We start from the raw sequence: 20311 nt of genomic DNA, 5'->3' as shown, positions 1-20311 counted from the left end.
TTGTTTAATGTCTGCTGTGGCTCTGGAGGGAGATTCCAAAGTCTTAAGAAATCATTGATGATGATCTAATAAAAGATGCTGTCGGGCTGCGTTGTGGAAAATGTAGTGTTTGAAGTATCACTAAAAGTCAGGATATCTCAGCCTCTGCTGCTTTAAGTTTTTATCGTTCTGTCTTTTCAGAGTCCTCAGTTTTATGAAAGCGAGATATTAAATTGAGTACCGCTTATAAAAAATCAATGAACAGATGAGCCTTAGTTCATTAAGTGACATAGATGAAGCTCCATTGATTTCCTTGGCTTGGACAATGAGAAGAATTCCTCAGTAATTTAGAATTAGAATTTCCTCTTTTGCCAACACTCGTGGGTCTGTGTGTAGAAATTAGTTTGAATGAAGCTATTTTTTATCTTACCTTGACATGCTGAATGCATTTTATCTTAATATCTTCAGTCCATGTCTTCCAGTCAAGTACAACCCTGATTCCAACAAAGCTGGGACGCTGCATAAGTACATGATCATTTGCTGATCCTTCTTGATATATACTCAATAGAAAACAGCACAAAAGCAATATATTTAATGTCTGACCTCATTTAATTTTTGAAAATATCTGCTTTTTCTGATGCAGCAACATGTTTCAAACAAGTAGGGACAGGAGCAACTAAACTAACTAAACAGGTTCATTGGTAACAGGTGATAATATCATGATTGGGTATGAAAGTCGTTCACAAGCAAAGAGGAGGTGAGGTTCACCACTTCGTGATCACTTGATTGTATAAAGGATATTACTACAGGGGCTCAGGCTTTTTGGAATCAGGGTTGTAAGACATCTGACCTCCGTAGGATCAGAGTCAGACAGCCAGTACTGTAAAGAGCAACCAGCCACCGTTGACTTATCGGTTAAGAGGCCTTTGTTCCTCAGGGCGGACACCTCGTGTCCACTTAACCTCGTGACCACAGCAGCCCGGGCTGGTTAAACAGCGGTCTGTAAAGTGACTGAATATGGCTTGGCAGGATTAATCAAGCCTAACGACACATCTGTAGGTAGGCTCGCTGGGAGGAGTGAGCATCAATCATTGTCCGGAGCATCTCTCTGCCTCCCTTGCCCTCTCTCTCGCTCTCTCTCTCTCTCTGCTTCTCGTCAGCTGTATCGACCAGCGCTTTGGGCCCTTGGTAATTAAAAGGCATTGATCTGCCTCAGCCGCAAGATGTTGAGATGCGACCATGCAGCACAGCACAGTGGGACCCTTAGAGAGATCAGGTGCGGATCTGGATATGTTACAACATGCATGTAATTAGTATGTTAAGCAAATGTTAATGTGCTTTCATGTGATATTTAGCCCCCTTTTTTTAGGTTAACTTGTCTTGCTGTTTCATTTGTATGCTTTGCAGTGATTGCATCTTTTTAGCTTACATATTGCCGCCCCATTTACACAGTCAGAGAGCTGTGCGAGGCCTAATGTGCCTCCAGTGAGGTTCAGTTGAATCATCCATCTGGTAAAATATCTGGGGCCTGAGAGAAAGCTTTAGGTCGGCACGCTCTTATTAAATGAGAATTGTGGGAGAAAAAAACCAACAACAACTGATTGATTTTATATGCATACACAAACCCTGAGGCTCATCATCCCCCATGGACACACACACACACACACTGAGTCTTCACACGCCTTCTCCCTCTTCTTTTATTCCATCTGAGTGAACACAGTAAATCTAAGTGCTGCTAGATTGCTAGCGCTGCACATTTTTCAACCTCAGAGAGAAAGAGAGTTAGCCCGTCGAACAGGGAGCCTTGCCCGGGCTGAATAAGGACCAGCACACTACTATAAATACACCCCTGACTCTTTACTCAGTCTGACACACTGACTGAGTGACACAGTGAAGTGCACATTCACAGTCTGCACACTTGATGCGCATATCCTCGCATGAAAATATGTCTTTAATTTCTGTTTATTTCTGTGGTGTATTTTTTCCCTTGCGGTTTGATATACTGCAGTGGCCTTTCATTTGATGTCTGTGACTGAGTTATGCTTGTCTGAGCACCCATCTCCCCTGCCCCTGTTCCTCATAAATCCGATGAATTACCCAGTATACCCCCCCCCTTTCCTCCATTAACCCGCCCCTCCTCTTCCTCACATCCCACCCTCCCCTTCTCCCCTTCCTGAACGAGTGATCAATTAAGGCCCTGTCCAGCTCTCACTGCGCGTCAGCACTTTCTCTCCTCCTCTTATCCCCTCGCTCTGTCATTTTTCTCTTCTTTTTCGGGTGTCGGGCCAGCCGCTGTCAACACAGAGAGACAGGGAGCAGACCAAAGGTGTTAGAAAAGAAGAGAGAGTCCTTTATTTTCAGAATGAGAAATGCTCTGTACAGATGTGAGTGTTTAGTTGTCAGTGTGTGCCGGAAGGAGGACATCCTTCTGCAAACCCCCCCTGGCAGGAAGTTTACTTTCCGCCTGCTAGGAGACTTAAGAGAGGAAGAGAGAGGGGTCAGAAAATGAAGAGAGGTATAGAGAGAAAGTATTTGTACAATTGTCTCTACACTCTGTGGAGCAGTTCACAGTGACAGGATGCAGATGTAAAGCCATTAGAGACAGTGTAGGTCACAGATGTGGTAAACATATTTGTCCTGCTGGATCTTAAAGCGAGTGTTTTTTGGATGGGTTTCTTTATGGATAAAGCAGCCGGTATTCTATATTTTTCTTAATGTCATCAAATCCCATGGAAAGACCAAACTCAACAAAAAATTCACCCCCACTAATACTAAGTATTGCCTCTGTAGCCACAGCATGATACAGCTCATTCCTCTGTGCCATAGACCCTCATTGTTTTTCCACATTAGCCGTGTTTCCATCAATGTTTTTTCAAGCACATTTTGAAGTATTGGATAAGAAAAGTTTGACTGAAACAGCAAAAGTTTGACTGAAACAGCAAAAGCGCTTAATGAGAAGTTCTGACTTAGCAACCATTTACCTCACATGACTGATGAGCTACTTGCACCCCAAGAGAGGAAGAAGCTGTTTCCACAGATTAAAACGTCTCCTCATTGCACCACACAAATATGACCTTCCTGACATTCATACATGAAACAGATTGAAACACTTTTTTTTTTCACCATTTGAGGTTCAACTGTTGCTCTTTTAATCACATCCTCTTATTGCTGCCCTCCTCTTCTGCTTATCTCAGTGAACCATCACCTAATAATCGCATGACGGTGGTGGATGGAAACAGCCATTCAATCACATTTCTTTTGCCGATTTTCACGAAAATCTGTAAACATTTGCAGTATATTTGTATGGAAACCCAGCTGCTGCTGCACTGGGTGAAATGTTCCTTCATTACAATTAAAGTGGGCACTTCACTTTATTCAGAGTCAATCCTACATATACCGTCCTGCTGCTGTGTATTTGTATTTGCTAAAGCACCAAATGTGTATTGTATTAATACCCCACAGCTGCACTGGTCAGGCTAACGCTTGCTAAACACTGCATTGCCCGTTTGGGGCTGTGTGTCACAGTCAGTGTGGGAAAGCATCGAGAGAAGGTGAGGTTTTTCATGTGATTTGTGACAATATAAAAGAATGTAGAATAACTCCAGCCTTACCCTTTAAAGGGTTGTTTGGTTTTTGAAGAATCTCTCCTACTACAGTCAGGCAAACTGAGGGACAACTGCTTTAGGTCCTAAATGGCTTACAGTTTGAATGTATGGTTGAATAGTGAGCTAACTTTGCTCAATTCATGGATCAGCCACTCAAACGTGGGGAAACACACTTTATCCAGGGCTTAATACAAAAACACTCTTTTCACACAGCTTTTCTGATAAAACAAACTGTGTCACAGTAAACAATGTTTGTACTACCACTGCTGTTCTCACACATACAGAAAATTCCCATTTCTGTATGTATTATCAGCGGCTGTGCATCATAGCCACGTCCACTGAATCAGTGGGAACTTCAGCAATTACCTGAACCGAGCAGTTAAGGGTACACGTGTAGCTTGCCGCTGCCCTGTTGCTTCTGGCTACTTTGAATGACTCATCCTTCTCTTATAATTTCGGCCCATGTCCAGAATCACTCCCTCATTAACTCTTTCCCTCTTCCCTTTATAGTGGACACTCAATAGTTTACTCTAGTAGTGAGCAGTAAATTGAGATTTCACTTATGATTCATCATCGCTGACAGGTATAGTGTCATAAAAAGGTAATTTTCATATGTGTAAAACATTCCTCTGTGGGCATCTTTGAGGGCACTATATAGTGCATAAATTTCACACTATCAAGTACACCGTATAACACTATATAGCATCTGCTCTGTGTAGTAAAACAGGCATGGTATGGGACAGAGCCATAATAAATTCAAAAGAAGAAGACTGGAAGTTTGATATGATCTCGTTTTTCTGTTCATTTTAAATGACTAATGTATAAAACACCTTTTGTACTCTGGTCAGATCAGGCAGACATCCTGAAGAAACCTTTGAACCCATGAACATCTGTGAATTGAGCTAAGCTAGGCTAACCTTACACTCAGCACACATTCATACTGCTAACAGAGACATAAGAAAGTCATCTATGGTTGTCTCACTCTCGGTGAAGTAGAAGAAGTAATTCAATTCCCTCAGACCAAACGAATTTATTCTGTTTATTGGTTACCATTTTCTACAGATGCCCTCTGGCTGAAGGTCACACTTCAAATTGAAACCCTTTAAATCACCACTTCAGCAACTGGAGTCAATTTCTTGAATATACATCCCTATTAAAATCCCATCGCTCGTGTTAGATAGATGAGAAATCACTCATGAAGCTGTAAACCCCTGAAGGGATCTAACGGAAATTTGATGCGATCTGATGCGATAAATTTAAAGATATTTGAATGATCTTATCCTTTTTCGCTGCCTTTTGACTTCTTTTAAAGACCTGGCTTCCCCTTTCAGTTTTTAAACCTCTAATAGGAGATCCGCTGGCCTATTAGGACCTGCCAGATGCAGTTAGGTAACAGCTTTGTGAGTTATTATTGGTTCAAGGCTCCACTGTGGTGCAGCTACTGGCCACTGCGCCGCTGATGACCGGTTAATTCAGTTTCCCGGTCATGATGAGCACTGCACAGTGTGCCCGCTGCTGAGGAGCTTTTGATCTCTGCTGATTGTTGCAGATTGCCAATCATCTCAAAGAGATAAGGCCTCGGAAATTTAAAGTGGCTTGTGAGCAGAGAGGGGACTTCATCTTTTAAAAGCTTATTAGTCTTCAAGATTATCCAAGGTCTTTCAATTTGACGGTCATTAGACGGATGTGATTGAATAATAGATTAGATCCTCTTCTGTTCCTCTCTGCTGCTCCTGATCTTCAGTCCAGTTTTGTACATCTGAGCATGGGGCGGCTTACTCTGCCAATCTCTGCCAATGTCAGGAGAGAAGAGGTCTCGTTCCTCCATGACTGCTCTGTTTGTCTGTCCTTGTAAAAGTCTCTTTCTCTGCTGCCCACCCTGTCCTCCTCACATCATTTTAAATGATGCAGTCTTTTCTCAACATGTGGGAGTGAAGGACTGTCTTCCCTCCTCCAGAAAATAAAACAGCCAAATGTCTGTCTTATTTATCTGCCCCTATCTAATGCCTGTCTCTTTTCCCCTCTTACTCTCTCAATCTCCCCCTTACTTTAAGAGCTTTCTGACTTGAGGTTGCACTGGACCGATAATCTTCTCTTTCTTTCTCCCTCTCTGACTCATCTTTCTCCTAATTTTGGGGGGAGTTCTTTGAATTAACCACAAGGATCCATTTCACCTTGTCAAGAATCTGATAAAGCACCCTGCGCACCCTAATCTCATTACGTTCACTCTGGTACACCCTTCCTCATCTATTTTCTTCTTATATTTCACTCACAAAACAGAATGTATTGCAAAGAAAACCATTTGTTTTTGTTTTTTTTATTTCCCAGTTCCTCGCAATCACAAATCACAGAGCCCACAGTCCGCTGGAAATTGTGTTTCCTTGGATCCGGGCCCACTCCATCCTTCATCCTATATTTAATTTCCCTCATCCTTTCCTTCATACCTCTCCTCCTCTTTTTTCCTCTCTGCTTTCAAACGAAGTCCTTTGAAATAGCCTCCACAAAGTTGGGAGCGGACATGAGGATGGAGATGGTGCATATGATGTTGAAAACGCTGAAGGCCACCAGACACAGGCGGTCGATTACAGCGCCTGCGAATTTCCACTGGTCGGCCATGCTCTCGGCCTCGTCCTGCTCCCGGAAACGGTCCGCCATGTAACGCACCTCCTCCAGGATAGCCTGCAGCTGGGGGTCTCCTATCCCTGCTCCCGAGCACCCTCCAAGCCCTCCGGGTCCAACTCCGAAGCCCCCACCACTGGAGACAGTGCTGGGGCAGCCTGTATCCAAATTGGGTGTAGGAGGTGGTGGGGAGCTGCAGAACTGAGATGGCAGATGCGGAGGCGGGCTTCCTGCTACTCGCGGAGGCCCTGTTGAGATGTTATTCCTCTGGACAGGCTCCGAGAGCACTGAAGGGTCCTCCATGCTCTGGAAGCCCATGTAAAGAAGGTTCCCATTGTTGTTGGCGCTGGACTGGGCGTGGAGGTGAGGGTGCCCTGCGTGGAGGGGCCCCGTCTGGAGTGGAGCCAGGTTCTGTGGGTGCAGGGGATGGAGGGTGGGGTCCGGAGGGTTCGGGATGCTCCCGCTCTGGGAGCCCGAGGAGCAGCGCCGCAAGTGGGGGGCACATGGAGGTCGCTCTGGGTCGTCATTCTCTCCTGGCCGCTTCATACGCAAGAACCACGCAACCCACTGCAGTAAGACGAGCTGCACCTGTAGAGAGAAGAAGAGAGACGCTGACAAAAATCACAGCTGACAGAGTGAAAGAGAAAATAAAAAGCACTGAAAACCACCCACACATCTTGACCTTCACATAACATTCGTTAAAAGCTGGGCGAATAGCTTTACTTGTAGTGGATTGGCGTTGGTGCTGCTTCCTTGATCTTGTTTCAAAATGCAGCCGCACTTGTAAAAGCAGAAGCATCAGATCCTCACCAGGGACGCCCGGTTAAAGCGCCAGAGGCAAAGAAGAGTTTTTAGACCAAACTGCATCAGATACCCACAAAGACAGCATTAGATTTAAAGCGTGGAATCAGTACGATCGACTGTCAGATTACTGTTTTGTGACTATAATGAGCTTGCAATAATGTTGCAGTAAACTGCCGCTTTAAGATAAAGAGAAGATTAGCTACTCGCTAGTTTGTACAAATTGAGACCTTGTCCTGTTCTACTCTATCTGCTCCCCTTGTTTCCACAACATGAAAACTCCCTGGGAAAAAAGACTACACATCCCCTGAAAGGGCACGTTGGCCCAACAGCATCCAGATCGGTGTCTGGCATCTAATGAGAAGCTAATGTCCAGATGACTGCTCAATTAGTCTCCACCGAGTGTGTTCGCAGGCGAGGTAACAGTCCCTGTTGCTGCTGCTGCTGCTGTTGATGTTGTTTTTGTCCGGGCTGCAATTATGAACTGTGCTGGTTCGATGCACTCATCTGAACCACATCAATTAGCTTGTTAATTGGCCATCGGACTGTTTGAACAGGCCATTCATCAACAGCACGTCCTTGCAATGTATCGACACATGCAGCATCTGCACCTTCATCCAACCGAGCGCTTTGTACACTTATTGGTAGATGTCAGTTTTTCTCTGCAGTCACCGCATCCCAGAGGGAATCATCTTTTTATATGGACATTGCTGAATTCTGACCGCTTTCTCCGACCCCTCCTGTCCAGAATAACTGTAGAACTTTTGACAATCCCATGACCCTCCCTCTAACAATGCTCTTGTTTAGTAGGCAAGCTGAAACTGAAGTTTATATGTAGATCTTGTTTTGACTCTGTTTGTTTTGATCACTCATTCATAAGCCAGTCAAGTTTTCTTCTGGCTCTTACTGCTATCTCACGAGTTTCAGACAAAAAAGATCAGAGCAGTGCATCAACAGCACGTCCTGCTCTGATCAGAGCAGTGCGAGAAAAAAAGAGCATTTTAAGATCTTAAATTCTGATTTTATTCAAGCTGAATTTAAGAAGTATGAGAAAAGTCAGTTCATTTTGTCTAGAATTTCCCTTTTCTCCAGGATGAATCATGAAAAAATAAATCTTAAAATGATAAATAATACCATCCCATCTTTAATTTGTTGATTAACATTTCAGAATTAATAAGAAAATGTCCTTATGTGGAAAGACCAGTCCTTCTCTTCTGCACATTTTTGGCACATTAGGACCAAACTTTTCGTAAAAAGCCTTGGTGCTTTTTTTAGCATCGAACAGAAGGCAAGAAAAATAAGAAGAGGGAATAAGAAGGAGGAATGATTCAAATCGAATCCGCCCACGTATCCAGAGCGCTTTGAAAAACACTCCTGTTGAAGTCTGCGGCGAGGCATTTGATGAACACGCGCAGGCAGACTGACACTGCCGGATGAGTCACAGCTGAGGAAGTCGGAGAATAAAAAGAGAAAGGAAGCTGGCAAACGAGCACAGGTAGCACTAACGGATGGATGAAATGTTACCGAAAATGGCACCGCAGAGAAGCGAAACCGATGCTGACATCTAAAAGCAATACACCATATCTGAACACAGGAGGCAAAGCATTTAATGGAGTTAACAAGCCAGAAAACATAATGTATGTAACTGTGATATGATGAAGAGTTTCAGCTCGGACTCACCCACTTGGGCATATTTCCTCCGTTCGGATCGTGGTGATGATACTGCAGAACCACCACCGTGGCGATGACTGACATCCCAACGATGATCATGATGCTGGCGAAGTACTGACCTGAGCGAAGTGAAGTGCGGAGCCGTGTTATATTTCATTTTTAAATCGTTTTACACGCGCTCTCATTTCCTACTACTATTTCCTACAAGGTCATCATAACAACACTCACCCGTATCCGTTGAACAAAGAGGAAAATACCTTATCTCAGAGGTTATTTCAACAATTCGTGACCAAAAAATGCTGGAGAATAACAAGAATTTGTAGGATTTTTTTCTCTCAGTTTCTCCCCTGCTTTAATACAAATGAACACATCCTCTGTGGACTGTCTGCTGGTAACCACACTGTGTTTGTAAAAGCGACCAACAGATTAAGACTGCACCAGGGTAGTAATTTTTACTAATAGAATTATGCTGAAGGCAGCGCTCTGGTGATTATGACTTTTTTTTTTTTCCTAAGTTTTTAATGACCAGGATTTGTGTCTTTAGGCAAAGATATCCATGCATCTGTCTCTAGCTGCAATCTTAGCTCACCGAACATAATTTCCGGCAGTGTGCCCGCAATCAATTTAACCAATTATGTTTTAAGGCGAGCAGATGGCTAAAATAAATTCTGTTGTTCTTTTTTTTGGGGGGGGGGGCTGTAGCTCTACTACTGTCTGCTAAGATGTTGTAATTGTGTATTTTTTCTTATTTTGTGTAATTTTTACCAGTTCAAACTGAGTATTGGGATAGAGGGTGTGATATCCTGAACAGGTTGTGAAGACCTCTGAGAGAAAACCTGGGTTTTTAGCCCTGTTGGCAGGTGTGGCTCTGTGGAAGGCAATGACAATGTCAATGACTCAATAAACATTTCCATTAAATTTGATATAGATCAGTCATCTAGAACCATCATCAGCTCAGAGTCGCACTTCATGCATTGCCTTGGTTTATGACCAAATACCTGCAAAACTAATGGCAATCACATTAGCGTCAGCTGTGCTTTGTGCGCAGTGCTGATTAGCACAATAGCATGCTAACACTAGGATGATAAACATTATACCTGCTAAACATCTGCTTGTCAACATTACTGTCACCATGTTGACATTAGCATTTAGCTCAAAGCACCACTTTGCCTTAGTGCAGCCTCACAGACCAGACTAAGAGTGGCCTCTGAGGCTTGCTGGTACACTATAAATAAACCTGACGTGACTTCGTAAACCACCAGAGCTCAACCAGAAACTAGCTCCCTGAAGAAAATGACCACAAGAGGCCAAATATTGATTGTCACTGTCAGATAGAAACTTCATGCAGCAACTCTAACAAGCAGAACATCTCGATTTCATATTGACAATCATTAAATGTTGTTATAGCAACAAGTGGGCATCCAGTGAACCAACGTGTTCATTAGAAAGTGTGTGAACCAGCAACTCACATACCTATAAGAGGGACGGAGTCAGACGTGGCAGGCATGATCTCTGCAACCAGCAACATGAACACTGTCAAAGACAGCAGGACGGTGATTCCTACAGATAGATAGATAGATAGATAGATAGATAGATAGATAGATAGATAGATAGATAGATAGATAGATAGATAGATAGATAGATAGATAGATAGATAGATAGATAGATAGATAGATAGATAGATAGATAGGAGGACATCATGCTGGAACTGCATTTTTAAGCAATCAACATTGTGTTTGAAGAAATTACATTAGTGTGTCTGGTTTTTTGATGAATGGTCACACTCAGGATGAAACCAGGTTCGATTTATGTAAACGACCCCCTAATGCTCATACGGTGAATTACGTTTTCACATTCTGTACTTCTACAGCAAAAAAAAAAAACACCTCCGTGAAGCAAATAGCCATTTTTTTAAGCAGTCCGAACTCCGCCCGCGTGCACGTGAACACACACCCCATATACTCCTGCACTGAAACTCATCTCCATCTTCATTTATCCACCTCCAGACTATCTGTCTCACTTCTCAAGCAGACAGAATTTAAGTAGTGCTTTGCTGGCATAACTGTCCCCATTCAGAGGCATTCAATTAAAGTCCTAGGCCGAGAGATAAAATATGAATGCCCTGTAAGGATATTAAGAAAATTAAAATGCTTCTTTTATGTTGCTTTTTTTCTCAAAAATGACCCTTGTTCTTTTTAAAAGCATGTTACTCTGACCCCAAAGGCCCGGCCACTTGGTCCCTGCGTCTCCTCCATCAAGCGGAGTGACAGACTATTTTCCTTGAAGGCAGTGTGTAAGCTCTCTCCCCCTAATCAATTCACTAGCCTTAATTACATCAATAGGTTAATTGGCTGTGTGTGTAAGGCTTAGCATTTTTTTGTGTAGAGAAATGCTGTGTAATGCATCCTGTATTGAGGTTAAGGATATGCTTTGACAACGCTGTCGCGGTTTCCCTCCCTGAACTCCTGAGCATTTATCTAAATGTTCTGGTGTGTTCGGTGAATGAACGATCGGGTGCAAAGACAATGCAATAATGTATCGTCAGAAATGGGGCTGCAAATTAACCATTTTTTCATTCATTCGTTAATCTGCTGACTATTTTCCCAATTAATCAGTTAATTGTTTTTGTCTATAAAACGTCTGAAAATAGTGAGAAATGCCATTATAATCTCACAGAACCCAAGATGACATATTCAGATACATTTTCTTGTCTGACTAACAGCCTGAAACCCGAAATATTCTATGTACAATGATGTAAAAGACCATTAAATCTTCAGATTTGAGAGGAAGCAACCGGAAAATTTGTCGTTTCGCTTCAAAAATCTTGAAACACTTCATAATCTATCATCAAAAAAGTTGCCATGTATTTTCCTGTCAATGGACTCTTGCGTGAATCGATTTGTCCTTTCAGCTCTTGTCAGAAAGGTCAGATAATCCGGAGTCTTTATTGTCCTGATGAGGTGAACACTTACACCGGCTGAAACAGATACTACAGTTTATTGCAGCGCAGCTTCCTCTCTATTATAGAGCGATTTGGTCGTCTCCCACCCTCTCCTCCTCATCAGTCCTCCCTCTCTCTGTTGCGCTGTCCTCTCTCATCCTTTCCAAATTCTTCTCCCGTCTATGTTCCCTTTTCACCACCCTTCCCACATCCATCCGTCTCTGTTCCTCCTCCTCGCGTTTCTCATCTTTCTGTTTCATCCTGTAATCCGTCTCCTCTCTCAGCTCCACACCCTCTCCCTGTGCCTCTTTCATCCCACCCCATAGTCCTCAGTGACGATCGTTTTTTTTTTTTTTTTTTCGCCTTTATTCTAGGAAGTTTTCCTTGTTGTGAACGCTCACTAGGTTGGATGTTGAGGGACGGGAGTGTTGTTGCCTTTTCAAGGTAGAACTTCCAGCTGGTCCGTGATGTAAATCTATCAAAATGAAAACATGTCGCACAACTCTTCTCCTGTACACCAAATATTCACCTCACCAAGCTTGCAGTCCATTGTTCAGTCATGTAACTTATGCAGTTAAACATCCTAGATATCAACACACTTAACTCTTTTTACAGGATAACGCATTTACTCTTAGTGGATCTGTGTTGTATGGGTGCATTTCTTCCCTCATAAAACATTGAGTTTGAGACCTGCATTATTTACATCCACACGTACTGGCTAGCAGTTTTTGGCTAGGCGGGTCCGTATGAGGCACCAAACCAGACAAAAGCCGAGCGAAGAAGGACAAGTTACTGCACAAGAGAGGTTAAAGTTGCTGTTTAGTGCGTGAGAGACCCTAACCCTCTGGCACAGTAACTGTCCTTCAACATCTTTTTCATACATTTGTTTCCTCTTGCAGTTTTCACGCAGCTTTTGTCTGGGTTGATGCCGCAGTTACACCATTGGTACACCATTCGAGTTTTGGAAATTCCCCATTTGCTGTTGCACTTTCAGTATGAGTTTTGTCCTTGTGTTGCTTTTATAGCAAGATGCCGACTTTTTGCTGATGAAAGTTGTAGAAAATATTTGAGTTGATGTCTTGAAATATTTGGCAGTTTATTAAGAATAAACACCACGCGAACAGATCAGACATTCAGCATGTCCTCTCACGTGACTGTGAACTACACTGTATATTCATTGGTATATCCATGGATACACATAGGAGGTGCAGTGGCCAAACAGCACAGTCATTTAGCCAAATCCACAAAAAATGCAGAGGAGCAGAACTTAATTTAGCTATGTTATTACCAACTGGTGTGCAGTAGAGGACTGCATTGGGATTCCACAAATCTCGTGGGAGCGGGCAGTTTAAACTTTGATGCTGGCGGGAGTGGGCGGTCTGGGAAACACACATATTGTGTTGACGGGGCAGTAATGTTCAGAAATCCAGTGGGAGGTGGGCAAAATAAAGAAAACAGCCCTGCTCATGGCTCCAACACAGACTGTTCTCGTTATGTCCTCGGGATGCTTTTAGACGCACTTCAATCACCGCATGAGCACATTGATCGAACACGATCAGATCATACACTCTAGGTTTAGACCTGGTCTTTTTTCTTTTCTGCCTTCGTTTGCGCATGAAGATCAGTGGAATAGTGTGAAAAAAAACACGATGGCAATGTTTTGTACAGTATCCATGGTAATGTAGAGGTCACATGACTGACCATTGGACTTTACAGAAGGAAACTGGGAACAACAACAACAGGATGAAGTTTTTATGGAGTTTTATTTTTATGGACTCGCACTGAATCTCACACTGGTCTGCACCTCGCTGTGTGAGCGTTCCCTGAGCTAAAAACCAAGATGTAAAACTGACAAATGCTCTTTTCACGCTTCTTGTGCCTTTTTGCCCCACTGTAACTGCCTTTTTTCACTCCATTTCTTCAATCATTGCTCTTTTTGATCCACTCACCCAGTGAGATCTTCTCCCCTGAGTCAGCTGGTAGCACAAAGATGAGCAGGGTCATCGAAGACAGCAACACACAGGGGATGAGCAGGTTCAGGGCATAGTACAGCGTCCGCCGACGTATTGTCACGACGAACGTCACGTCAGGGTAAGGCTCCTTACAGCAATCATAGAAGGCCTCGTTTCTGGTGCCGGGAACTCCTGGAAGAATACGAACAGAGAGAAATTGAGACTATTGTTTTGCGACTGAGGATACAATGCAAAGTTTTCACCTTACTCACCAATTAGGTCCCACTCGCCATTGGGCATGTAGCCTGAGATGTCAGCATCATTCATCTGGAGGTCCAGCAGCCAGCCGTCATACGTCCAAGAGCCAAACTTCAGCTCACACCTCTGGATGTCAAAAGGGAACCAGCGAACGTCCACGTTGCATGTGCTCATAAAGATTCCTGAGAAAAAGGCAAAAGAGGACAGAGAGTTAAAGCTCCACTATCAATTGACTAAATGACGACACTGATCCCTGCAGCGTCCTGCACAGAGGTGACCAGGGAGAGATGTATCTGGGGACCACTCGGGTTGTGCAGAAAGCCTGCTCTGAATAACAAGCTGCTTGTCAGAGAGAATCATTCATTCCTTTCGTTTCCAGGCAGCTCTAAGGACTGACTTCTTAACACAACCCCCTGACATTTTTACATAGAAATGGTGTGAAAAATGCTGCATCATAACTAAGAGTGCAGCCCGCAATAGGATTTTTATTTACGTTGTGCAAGTCTACAGAGAGTTGAGGTTTTGAAATTGAGTTTGGAGGCTGGAGAAATGAAAGCAAAGACTAGATTAGAAACAAACTCCCATCAAAGAAATGTGTAGAAAAAAACCTGGCAGCAGTATTGTCACTCACAGGTTTCAGATATTCTTTTTCTGCAAGCGAATGCTGTTTCTGCGCTCTGCCTGCGCACACAGCTGTTAGCTAAGCCTCAGCAATAGAAAGAAACATCAACAGTGACACTGAAAAATGAGATTGTGCACAGTGCCCTAATCAGATTACCACTTTTATTATGCAAAATACACGCACTCACATGCATATGCATAGACACAAGCAAGCACAAAATCATAAAGACGCACTTGCATGCTGGTATCCACCCACCCAAACGAAGAATCACAATGATCCTCGCACTGACAAACTGCAGCCCTTCAAGTAATTACTGAAATAGACGAATCAAGCCTGTTCAGACGCACACAGAACCAAAATGCCAACGAAGCCTTACAGCCCTCAAAGACATTCATTATGAGGCTGCCGACATGCAGATCAGCCTTTGGAGGGGAATGGAGCAGAGTTAGGGAAGAGTAAGGAGGTTAGCAGGTTAAATGCTGGTTTCAAAGCAGTTCCCAGCACCAAGGTCCTGCACGAGGTTGCCTTTGCTTCATGGGGATGATGTCTTTATAATTGCCCAGATGAAATTACACTGATTATGTAAAAGTAGTCCACTGATCTCTGCACCTTCATGCACAGTATATTTTTTGTAATCCACCTCTCACAGATATCCCTTGAAGCAATGCTCACAAACAAGACACCTGGTTTTTTCTGCAGCTTCGAGCCGTCGCTCTCCTTCGCGCAGCACAGCTCCCAAAATAAATCTCCATCTTCATTCTCAAAATCGCTTCCCGGGAAGGCATTAACGGGCTCTTAGACGACATTCCCTGCTTGCAAATGCCACCTAATCAAGATACATATGAGCTAAAACCTGTTGTATTCTGTTTTACCGTTAGAAGCAAACGTAGCGCCTTTACCTCTGCAGCTACAACAGGTATTCTTCAAATTATGGCGTGCAGCAGACACCTGGGATCATCTGCCTTTGAATTATTTACTATGTGTCAAGCTTCTGCTCCATGTCTGCCACCCACAGACCTGTTGCCTTTCATTTACTGGCAATAACAGCCTGAGAAGACCTCAGAAAAATGCAACCAGACTTCTGAGAGGAAAGCAAAAAAAAGCTTTCTTTTCCATTCTCTCCATCTCTCCTGCTTGCTTTCTCACCATGCCTTTGTGCTAAAACCTCTCCTCCTTCTCCTCCTCCTCCTGCTCCTCCACAGCACTATCATTTATTCTTTTCCCTAATTGGCTCAGGTCCAGATCGCAGCCTTAAGGAGCTGTATTTACATTCAGCAGTATCCTATTAATAAACATGGCCGCTGAATAGAATTGATAGGGTGGCTTTCTGAGCTCTGACTTTTACTTCAGAGGGCCATTTCAACTAGCCGCTCCTAACACCAGGAATTCAGTCTCAGCCCGCTGTAATCTGGTTTATAAAGTAAAGACTGTGAAAATACAAAGTAAAGACCCATGGAAACCCAGGGGAGCTGTTTCTTTCACAGGCTTGCTCAGGTCTTGCATTTGGGTTTCGACAGGAAAGGAAGGAAGGAAGCCAGCGTTTCCTATTTATAGGTGTAACTCACAGTGCTGGAAACGTGTAACCAGCGAGTAACTAGGAATGCTGTTTTATTCCAATAAAATATTAACGTCAAATGTATAAACGGGGGAGACATGCAGAGATTGCAGAATGAGATGCTGCCTTTGCACCACAGGGGCATGAAGACGTGATGGGACGGTGAAAAGGGGATGAACAATAGTGAGAGGATGAATGAAAGGAAAAAAGAGACTCACCTGGCGGTAGGTACTCAGCGTAGCCGCTAGAGTTCACCAGAACATTGGTCTTAAAGGTGGAGTCAAAGTCGTCATCTGCACTGAGGAAGGACAGATGTGGAAGTGAGACTACTTGTTGTAATATAATGTGTGCGTAGCAGGTGTGTTTTAAGGTGCTTGTGCGTGTTTTACCTGTTGTAGAGCAGGATGTCTGGCGTCCACACCTGATCTGTGGTGAAGCGGAGGTTTTTCACTCCGGGGTGTTCGCTCTGGTTCCACTGGAGATAGTGGTCGAACCAACTCTTAAACACAGAGACACAGATAGAGTGTGTGTCCCAGTGGACTACAGGTCTGAAGTTCAGAGTTCAGATAATATACTTCAAGCAAAATATTACTTTTGTATATTTATTTACTGTCAAAAAGCGAGCTATTCACAGGTGAGTGCCTTAATTTACACGTTAAAGACCATGTAAGCTAGTCCAAATGAAAATCACCTTAAACCATAATGGCAGCAAATTCATCATCATCCAGAAACACTTACCATCCGTAGCCAGATGTTAGTGGTGAGCACTTGGTTCTTCTCATCCTGCAAAACATTTCAAGCGTTTTTAGCACATTTCTTTTCTTAGAAATCACAAGACAAAGAGTGGAGCATCATTTTGCATCCTTGTTAAAGATTACAGAGAATTTTCAGGCAAATTTCTGTATTGATTAAGAAAACAAAGCTACAGGCTGTTTTTTGCACTCCAAGAAAAAATGCAGATTGATAACAGTGTCTTATATTTATTTTGAATGTTAGCACTATATTCACTCCCCATAGTCACAATCCATTATTCATTTGACAGCCTGGTAATGAGGCTGAGAACGACTTCAGACACCCACCACGTCCATTATCTGTATCAAACTCAGGCTGAAGACAACGGTGAGAGGGTGGGAGTCATTGCCCACCGGCCGCTCCATCCGGTTGTAGTCCTTCAGGAGGTTCTTCAACAGGTTCCTCTGGTGAGGACCCTGCAGCGATACTGGAGAGGCAGAAAAATATGGCAGGATTTTATTAAATGTTCACCTGTGAAAGCAAGCCACACTCGACAGCATAAGAAAACCTCTGGATGTTAGAGACAACGTCAGCCCTTAGTGACAGATAAGTCTGTCTACTGTGAGGTGAATGAAAATGACACCAATCTTCAAGGAAAAACTCCAATAAAAATCTCACCAGGGAATCAAATGAGGCTTTGGGGTGGGAGTGCTGTCAAGCAGGGAAATAGCAAAAAAAAAAAAAAAAAAATTGGAAGATCAGGTGATCAGATCAGAAGATTTAGCCCTCAGGAACCGAACATCCTTATCTATAAATACATCCAGGAGAACAAGACTGAAAAGAAGAGAAACAGAGGAAAAACCGGAGCTGGAGTGACAAAATTAGCAGAAATAAAAGCTAATCTTTTATCACCATTAGTCACACTTATCTTGGCTTTAGTGGTTTAAGCTTTGCAAATTAAATATGGAGGAGAGGTCCAGCTCCTCAGTCAGATTGAAATATTTAACATTAATATTAATGCTGTGCAGAAGGAAATCGACAAACAGGGGGAGCGTGCAGTACCGTCAGTAAACAAATAGGGATGTAATTAGAAATAATGGGAAACCTTACCAAGGCATAATTGGCACTAATGAATTTATAATTAGGTTAGTTTGAGATGCTTAGACTAATCCACATAAAATGTTGAATAGAAATGTTTATGGACTGGGAAACAAATTGACTGGAGTGTATGCAGACTGTATTGAGAAGCTCAAATGCGCAGACCAATTTAAAATGTAAAAGATGTTGTTTACTGATGAGGTTGTTTATCGTATCCAAACACACAGCTTTTGATTTATATTCTTGATTAGCGCCGGAGGTCTCTTGATCTACCACTTATACCATGTTGAAGTACGGGGAATTAAAATGATTCTCAAAAACATCCAGGATTTCACCCACTGGTGCAATCGTGAAGCAATTAAAAAATGGGGTCTTGGATCTGAAAATATCACTGGCGTTATGTAAGCTCGACAAAGTGCTGGAAAGGCAGACAGAACATACTGTATATGAGATGAACAGTATGGAGAAACTGTTTGGTTTCTGGCTTTGAAGCCTCTTCCGTTCCTCTTCGTGTTTTCTTAAATCTAGTGTTTTTGAATTTCAGTCTGCAGCGATACCGTCTGAAACTTTTGCCTTAACAATCCTCATGTCTTTTATTTGCTGGTCTTTCTTTTCAAAAGCCTCTTCTTGAAAACACAAACAAACAGAAAAAGCTTTTCACTGCTGGTACTTGTTCTGCCTGTAGGGATAAGTTCACCCACTCTCCTCTCAGCCCTGTCATCCACTGTCAGCCTTTATATTCAGCTACGACTTCTGCTGCTCGGAGCCCCATCAGATCGGCTGCGGCAACACATCCACAACAGGGAGGCGAGATGGAAGAGCCGATCCATACGTGCAGTTCAATTGATCCGTGACCTGTTTTGTGTGGGGGTGAAGATCCCCTGACATGCACGCGGATTTGTTCAAAAAAAAGGCTTGTGGAGCGAGGAAAGAAAAGGGATGAGATGTTATGACTGCTCAGATTCCTCTACACGCTGTTTCTGTCATCCGGCTGGCTGCACAGACGATGTCAATCTAAAGCATCTCATGTGGAGGCTTGCAACCCTTCTGGTCAGCTCAGGATATATATCCCGACATATAAGAACACAGTTGTGAAAAATCCCAGAGACGTAAACAAGTGAGCAAACAGGTGAGCCAGATTCTCACTTTCCCTCTCCTGGAGTCTTTATTTCTTTCTACTTTGAATTCTTATCCCGATGTGCACTTCACAGATCAAGCATCAATGCCGCCGACTCCAATTCCTATAAAATCACACACTTTGAGACTAAAGTGCCGCTGCTGCAATCTGATTCCTGAAAACAGAATGAAAGACAGAGAGAGAGAGAGAGAGAGAGAGGGAGCTCACCGTGGATCAAAGCAGAGAATCCAGAGAGGAGCAGAGCCACCGAGTGCCACATCGTGGTGGTGAGGAGAAGGAGAAAAGAGGAGGCAGAAGAGGAGAAGCTCCGGGTGTTGATGGAGGAGGAGGGAAGGGAGGGAGGAGAGGGAGGACAGGCTCAGGAAGCTGTTGGAAATCCCCCGGTCTGCATCCAGTCGGCATGAGACGGAAGGAGTGTGAGCGTGTGCTGGGAGAGGAAGAGGAGGAAGGAGAGAGGAGGAGGTGGTGGCAGTAAGCTCTCTCTCTCTTTCTCTCTCTCTCTCTCTCTCTCTTTCTCTGCCACCCTGTCTCTCTGGGAGGTGGGACTAAAATGGAGAGCATGAGAGAGAGAAATGCCAGTGATGTGGGGTGAAAGGTTTGAAGACGGAGCAGGAGGTGGAGGAAGGAGAGGCTTTAATTGGTCTGTGGCTGTGACCTTTTTAAAGACAATGGAAACAGACCATGCACACTGTTTTAAATGTTCTTAACACTAAGGTTGAGTGTGACAAGGAAAACATACAGAAACAGAGGTTAAAGCATGCTTCCCAAACAGGTCAGGGTGTGAAGTGTTTTAAATACGGTCAATTTATGCGAAAAAAATGGGCAGAAATGAGCACAAAAACCTGAGCAGCCGAAAAGCTGCTTTTTGTTCCTTTTGCCTCTCGGTTCTGCACAGAAACAGGCACATTATTGACAAAAAAAAATGTTGAAAAAAACACTTTTCTGCATCTAACGTCCTCCTTCCTTTTCTCCATGTGAAAAGGACAATTATAAAAGAAGAATGACTGATTGAAACCTCGCTCATTTCTCATTTCATCCCTCGTCTTTCACTCACATCTCCCACTGTGCGCTGCGGCTGGTGTTCACACGTGTCGAATATATGTGGAAGCAGGTTACAGATATGATAACACCACGGCGGTTATGGTCACGCGCTGCTGGACTGGTGCTGTGCGCGCGCGTGCGTGCGTGTGTGTGTGTGTGCGCGAAAGAGACAGAGAGCTACCCCCCGCTCAGCTGGGGGTGAGCTTTGAATCATGGGGGCAGATGGACTCCAGTTTAATTGAGAAAGTGCTGGGCTCTGCAGGAGGGCACCGGGAATGTGCATAGTTAAACTCTACTTC

General features: G+C 43.5%; 1 protein-coding gene across 1 annotated transcript; it reads right to left on the bottom strand.

Annotated features, from left to right (window-relative positions):
* Positions 1 to 2910: 2910 nt before the first annotated feature.
* chrna11 (cholinergic receptor, nicotinic, alpha 11) lies at positions 2911 to 19492 on the bottom strand. The gene is made up of 10 exons (XM_070985470.1): positions 19179 to 19492; positions 17083 to 17222; positions 16742 to 16786; positions 16393 to 16502; positions 16222 to 16301; positions 13841 to 14008; positions 13566 to 13760; positions 10149 to 10235; positions 8685 to 8794; positions 2911 to 6791 (listed from the first exon to the last, which is right to left on the bottom strand). Exons 1-10 carry the CDS (start codon positions 19228 to 19230, stop codon positions 6057 to 6059), a joined length of 1722 nt encoding a protein of 573 aa, XP_070841571.1. The 5' UTR covers positions 19231 to 19492; the 3' UTR covers positions 2911 to 6056.
* Between the last annotated feature and the right edge of the window lie 819 nt (positions 19493 to 20311).

This window comes from Chaetodon trifascialis, chromosome 17 (assembly GCF_039877785.1).
Source record: "Chaetodon trifascialis isolate fChaTrf1 chromosome 17, fChaTrf1.hap1, whole genome shotgun sequence".
Classification (NCBI taxonomy): Eukaryota; Metazoa; Chordata; class Actinopteri; order Chaetodontiformes; family Chaetodontidae; genus Chaetodon; species Chaetodon trifascialis.
Note: the sequence above shows the minus strand (reverse complement) of the source record. Positions and strands in the feature narration are given on the sequence as shown.

Bases quoted from the DNA above. Each gene is read 5' to 3' on its own strand.
- chrna11 (XM_070985470.1), bottom strand. From the start codon at position 19,230: ATGTGGCACTCGGTGGCTCTGCTCCTCTCTGGATTCTCTGCTTTGATC. The intron at 13,761-13,840 runs GTGAGTAAGGTG...GTATTCTTCCAG, and splicing joins TGGCGAGTGGGACCTAATTG to GAGTTCCCGGCACCAGAAAC. The intron at 10,236-13,565 runs GTGAGTGGATCA...ATCTATCTGTAG, and splicing joins AGGGGAGAAGATCTCACTGG to GAATCACCGTCCTGCTGTCT.